The sequence below is a fragment of the Amborella trichopoda genome, chromosome 13, assembly GCF_054954075.1.
Source record: "Amborella trichopoda isolate Santa Cruz 75 chromosome 13, AtrichopodaSantaCruz75HAP2 v2.0, whole genome shotgun sequence".
Taxonomy (NCBI): domain Eukaryota; kingdom Viridiplantae; phylum Streptophyta; class Magnoliopsida; order Amborellales; family Amborellaceae; genus Amborella; species Amborella trichopoda.
This window is the reverse complement of record NC_142348.1, coordinates 3,128,255-3,134,894: the sequence shown is the minus strand read 5'-3', so window position 1 is coordinate 3,134,894 and position 6,640 is coordinate 3,128,255. Positions and strand designations below refer to the sequence as shown.

Below are 6,640 nucleotides of genomic sequence, written 5' to 3'. Positions count from 1 at the left end.
CGACTTCTAATGCCCAAAACAAATTCGACCTTGTAAATATCAAATTCTTCATAAAAAGCGACCGTTGCACTACCCTAAAATTTCCACGGTTTTGTTTCCAAATTTGGTAGAGAGAGAAAGATGGAGAGAGAGAGTAATTTGGCAAACAAAAAATCTAAATGAATTCCAGGTTAAAACCCAGTGTGCGTCTGAGAGAGAGAGAATTTGGGAAAGAAGAACTTATATGAATTCCAATCTGAAACCCAATGCATGTAACATGAAGTGCCCAAACAAAAGAACTCAACAAGACTTATCATACAATAAATAGTAAAGAAGTCCAGCATTAGAGTTCTAAAGAAATGACTTGCCTGCAAATTCATGCCACGAGTAGAGAAGAAAGTGCAGGAAGTTCAGGCTCAACCCAAGATCCGTTCTAACAAAATTTCCACTTTAGGAAAGAATATGTCAACCTCAAGCTGCTTTTTCTGCTCTGTCAACTTAGGACTAACACTTCTTTCAAGAATTCTACAACACTTACCAAATTTGGTAAAAAAATGGGCAAATCATTATACAACAATTCACTTAGTCTATCTGTATTATTTACCCATGCTTAGTTCTCCCACAAGAAGGCACCTTCTTGCCGGAATCCGGCATCCACGCTAGGCAGAAACCATCCAGGAGAAAACAACACATTGCTTGAGATGTCATGAAATGCCAATTCTTCATCACACAGACCTAAATATGGGGAAACTGTTGCGAAATTTGCAGCTGGACTTTGCTGCTGGAAAGTGTTCTCTGATGAATGGAAAGCATTTTCTGGCGAAGAGTTCTCAGGAGATAAAGGGATGTTGGGCAGGTCTCCAAAAATATCCTCTTCAACGAGCAGCGGCATGGCTGCGGAGACTGGAGTCGAAACCATGCTATCGGTCATCCCTGGAAAGTTCTCTGATAGTCGGAAGATATCCTCCGAGGATATTACGACATTATCCGGTGAGGAAGGTATGTCGGGTAAGCCCATAAATATTGCCTCCTCTTCATCTAGTATCTGAGCAACTCTCGACGCGGCATTGTGTATATTCTCCATGGACCCTGTAGAGTTTTCCTCAAATCGGATGGTGTTTTCTACTGTCGAATTTTCCGGTGAAGAGGCCAGCATTCCCGAAGAATTCAGAGCTTTGGATGGAGAGACCGGAAAACTAGAAGAAGCAGCTTTTGCAGCAGCTGCCTGAATGTCCCTAGGGGAGGCGGATGCTGGGCGGGGAAGTTCGGCGGCAAGCTCCGGGAAATTGAGGAATGCGGAGCGGCCCTTAATGGTGAGGGCAGCCACATCGTGGGCTCGAGCGGCCATTTCCGGGGTTGGAAAGGTCCCAAGCCAAATCCTCGACTTTTTTCGGGGCTCTCTAATCTCCGACACCCACCTCCCCCAGTTCCGCATGCGTACACCTCTATACACAGGGTGCTTCCCGCCATCGGCATTCGTACGCCGGGATTTTTTCGACGGCTCATCGGAGTCCGCAGCCTCAGACGTAGGGGCACTAGTTGAAATTTTTGAATTTTGGCTAAATTCAAGGGTTTTAGGGGAGGAGGAGGCACTTGCACTTGAGGAGGAAGAGGTGGTGGTGGTGGTGGTGGTGGTGGTGGAGGAAGAGAGAGAGGAAGAGGGGGTTAACTCACTTTTGGAGGAGGGTAGAGGTGCCATGATTGAGGGGGAGTTGGTATTGTAGGGGGAGAATGAGGATGGTAGGGGTGCATATAATAGAGAGAGTGCCTTTTTATTCAATCACATTCCAATGAAGGGAAACTAAAGGAATTGGGGCCTTGGGTCCCTCTTTGGTTCCTTCATCATTTCCTTTGTCCTTCTAAACTCAACTTCTATGGGCTTAGCAAGCATTTCTCTCAATCTCTCTCTTGGTCCCTAGGGATCCAATGCCCTTCAAATCTCTCTCTCTCTCTTTCTATATATATATATATATGACATTCTCTCTCTCTCTTAGACAAGTACTCTCCCTCTCCCTCTCTCTCTTGAACATGTATTCTCTCTCTCTGACCTGCATTTTAAGAGAGAGATCATTCATTTTGCACCAAGTTATTGTGCTTTGAGAGAGGAGTTGCTTTTCACTGGAAATGGAATGTTTTTACCTCTTTCCATTTTGCTAGCAATTTGAGCTCTTGTTTCTTAATACTTTCTTTATTTATGAGATTGAAAGAGGGAGAGAGAGTTCTTAATACTTTCCTTGTCTATGAGAGAGAGAGAGAGAGAGGTACTTTCTTTATCTATGAGATAGAGAGAGAGAGGGACTTTCTTTACCTGTGAGAGAGAGGTCTTTTGCCCCTCATTCTTCATCTTTAATGAAAGAAAAGATAAAAGAGAAGAAAAGGAAAACAAATCTATCTTTTTACAGCCTCATGGGACCCAGGTCATATGTCAATGAGAACCTCACCTTGTCAGGGGGCATTTTTCATGTGTACAAGGAATTGGGAGGCCCCACGGTCCCCCACCAAGGCAAGTACACCTTGGCTCTGGCTTGCTTAAGAAGCTCTCTCTCTCTCTCTCTCTCTCTCTCTCTCTCTCTCTCTCTCTCTCTCTCTCTTTATCTCTCTCACACACAAACAAACACACACATGCCCAAATCCCCCTCCTCCTACTCTTAACAACACTCACATAAGCCCAAATTCCCCTTCACCCCACTCCCTCCACCAACACATATCCCACATTCCCCTCTCTCTCTCTAAACAACACTCACATGTGCCCAAATCCTCCCCACCTCCATGACACATTTGTTCAATTTCATTCCTTACCTCCTCTCTCTCTTGAATACCCCCCTCTATCACAATGTGTTATTACAATATGCTTTTGTTAGAAAATCATTGAGGGGTTTGGTTCAGTTAACATTTATCTAACTGATCAAATTTGTTGGACTAGATTTTATAAAAAAAAAAAAAAATAGATACACTCATTAAAAAATTTGCCCAACTTCATTTACCTAGTTCAATCGGTTAAAGCTGACTAGTCCGATCGTCCCAAACTTATTGGTTTTGACTTATTTTCAATCAACTCCAGTTTTTATTTTAGATCAGACTAACCAAGACACTGGTTTGCAGTCCAACTAATCGAATTATAAGTTCAATTCTGTCTTGATAACTATACTCTTAATAACACTCACACATATGCCCAAATCCCCTGGTTCCTCCAATATAGACATGTGCCTAACTCTTTCCTCTCTCTCCGTAAAAACACAATCCCTCTCTCTCTATATATCTATCTAGTTATTTAAAGTTAAGCATGTATCAAACACGGGGATTTGATAGAGAACAATGTTCGCAAATTGTTATTATACTTTATATCATTTTGATGATCAATAAAAAATAAATATTTAGAGCTCAAAAGATGTAATATCAAAGTCCTCTCTAACACTGAATGTTCCCTTACTTAGCAAAACTTCGTTTAAAATATGCACAATTTCAAAAAGGAAAAAGTTTTTATAATACTGTTTTTTTTGTAAAAGTAAGGTTGCATTAATTTACACCATTCATTTTATTTAAAGGAAAATGTTGAGATTAGTCTACTAGCTCATATAAACATATGAGTTCATATGAGCACAAAGACTTAGATTAAATTTGGGCCGATCTGACGGTCACGACCTCATTTCGTATTTTAATTTTAATGTTTTTCTTACAAATCCAAATAACTTGAACTTTTAGGTGTATATTATAAAAAAACCTTTTTTTATATTGTCATAAAAGATGCGTGAAATTTGCAACCTTACTTTTACAAATAAGGTTGCAACTTTATATAAACCACACTCGAAAATTAAATACTCAGGTTTAAAAATATTTAGACGTGATTTTTTAAATAAATTAATTAAATTTGATATTCTCTAGAAAGGAAAAATATTACAAATATTATATTAATTTTAGAATATTTTTTCATAAAAACTTCCAAAAAACGTGCCTAAATATTATTCTTCTCTTTCATCTGTCAACTATCAATCAAATATGTCTCCTTCTTAGTAGCAAAAAGCTATTAATGTTGGTTTAGTTTTAAATTAAATTATGTGTGCCCCATTGCAAGTTAATGTATATATATATATATATATATGAGACCTTCCCACACCCATATGTGCAGGACCCCAAAGGATCACCATTAAATTTGATACAGATCTCTAGAAAAGTTATCATAGGTGTGGGACTTGATTTTTTTAGAGATTGATGCCAAATTTAATGGTGATCTTTTGGAGTCCTACACATATGGGCGTGGGAAGGTCTCATAGGATCATTATATATATATATATATATATATATATATATATATATATATATATATATATATATATATATATATATATATATATATATATATATATATATATATATATATATATAATCAAATGGTGAGTGGCTCACTTAATCAAAATTGTAGGACTGGATTGTAGGGGAAGCATAGATATATAGTAAGGGATATATATATGGAGAGAGAGAGAGAGAATATGTGGTTAGCCCCTAATTGACGGCCACAGTGTAAGACCAACGGCCCAGATTCTTATACTGTAGTTGTCAGCTAGTGAATTGTTTACTTTATTGGATTTTAGATCTAGGAAATTTTGAGCACAAGATATATGTTTTTTCTTCCCAAAATTGATATTAGGATGAGCAAGAGGTGATATGAGAAACTTCAGGTCAAATAGATCCCTTAGTTGAGAATGGGGTTGGGGCATTGGTAGTTAGAGGGTGGATACTTCAACAGAAGGGCCCACCTTCCATTCCCACCGTTAACATATCAAAATCAAATAAAATCCTTTAGGCATGTGTTTTGGGTGCCGGTCTAAATGTACAATATGATCACCATACACATTATAAGACCCATTCCTCAAGTGGATGTCCACATTTCTCTATTCATTTATTTTTCTCATTGATATGCTAGTTGGTCTTAAAGACCGAGCCCATCCCCACAAATCTCGCTAATTATTCAGCCTTGAGCCACTCCTTGCATTACAACTTGGCTTCTATTGATAAGAGCTTTTTACTTTCATTATTATTTCCTCTGCAATATGGTCATCCGAGTTGGTCCTTCAATAAATGAAACTTGCCTTGGCAAGTCCCAACCCTGATTTAAACTAAAATATAGTTACAAGTAATTATTGTTTACTTAACAGTCTAATTATTCAAGCGACGGTTTTGCACCATGTTCACTGAACACAGACCAGTACGGGCTTTTCTGTGTGTTGGCTAGTCTTGTTTAGAGCAAAAGCAACTTTGATTAAAAAGCAGTCAAAATCAATGTTTGGTTGTTTTTATCGGGTCGATCATCTAGTTCTAACCGATCTGATTGGTTAAACAAAGTTGAGAATTTTTTTTTATAATATATTTTATAATTTAAATTTAAATTTTTATTTTTATTTTTTAAAATATATGGACCAACTGGTGGTCAGACCAGCTTTGACCGGAGCATATGTCTCTTTAGCTCGATGCCGGTCTATTCCTAATAATATTGGTTTTCACAGGGGAATTTTCTATGCTCACCAACGTGTTTCTTGTTCCCACTCGAAAAATCGTAATCAATGCCCAAAACACGGGTGGCATAGCACCTAGGGGTGGCAACGGGTCGTGTCTGAGTTCGAACTTGGACCTGGACTCGATCGGACTAGACCTAAAAATATATATATATATATATATATATATATATATATATATATATATATATATATATATATATATATAAAAGCAATGATTTCATGCAACCGTTGTATAGTAATATGATGCAACAACCTTAAAAAGCCATCTTATGGCCATTTGTTTGATCCAAAATTTGAAGTATACACTATTTTCATTCTAATGAACAATCGCAAAAAAAAATAAAAAATTGAAAACACAACCTACAAAGTATTTTTTTAGCCCAATTAACATAGACCGTCCATTTTGGTGAGATGATTAGATTTAGGTCTTAGAATGATTTTTTCATTTCCAAATTTTTGGATGACTTTATTATCATTAGATGAACAATGTTAAAAAAGAAAAAAATGATTTTGAGTTTATAAAGGCTAAGGTCTTGAAATTCATAAAATGAATAGTCTAGATTCGTTTTTGGAGGGGACTCATTTTGACCATATTTAGGGTTCAAATTAAATTTTTTTTTCTTTTGGGATTGGTTATTGAGATAAAAGCAGTGTGTGTGCAAAATTTGGGGTTATACAAATTGCACAAACATAGTTTTTTAGAATTGTCGTTTCATTATTGTACTATGATACAACCGTTGCATTGAATCATTGCTATATATATATATATATATATATTTCACAAATTGGGATCCAAAAAATATTATCAGACCCGAACCTAAAACAGGACGCGAATAGTATTTGGGTCCAAATCTTGGACCCGGACCCAACCTATTAAGTCCAATTTTTTGACCCATACCCTGACCCAGATCGGGTCTCGAGTTGGGTATGGATCAATTGCCACCTTAATAGCACGACGCCTCTATTAAGTTTTAACATGAGACTAGTGAAACTTGAAAGGTATCCAGAAGAGAGGGAAATAATGGTAAGAAATTATTATTATCATCAATTCATGATCATTCTCATTCTAACATACGGTTTCTTTAGTATGCAAATTGGCGTGCCTATTTAGAATTGCTCGAGTTGGCTTATATACATAGGCTTTTTGG

The 6,640-nt window shown here is 37.1% G+C and overlaps 1 protein-coding gene across 1 annotated transcript; it reads right to left on the bottom strand.

Annotated features, from left to right (window-relative positions):
* Positions 1 to 203: 203 nt before the first annotated feature.
* LOC18428204 (Integrase-type DNA-binding superfamily protein) lies at positions 204 to 2,133 on the bottom strand. Its single transcript, XM_006837243.3, has one exon. It carries the CDS (start codon positions 1,676 to 1,678, stop codon positions 590 to 592), a length of 1,089 nt encoding a protein of 362 aa, XP_006837306.1. The 5' UTR covers positions 1,679 to 2,133; the 3' UTR covers positions 204 to 589.
* Positions 2,134 to 6,640: the final 4,507 nt, after the last annotated feature.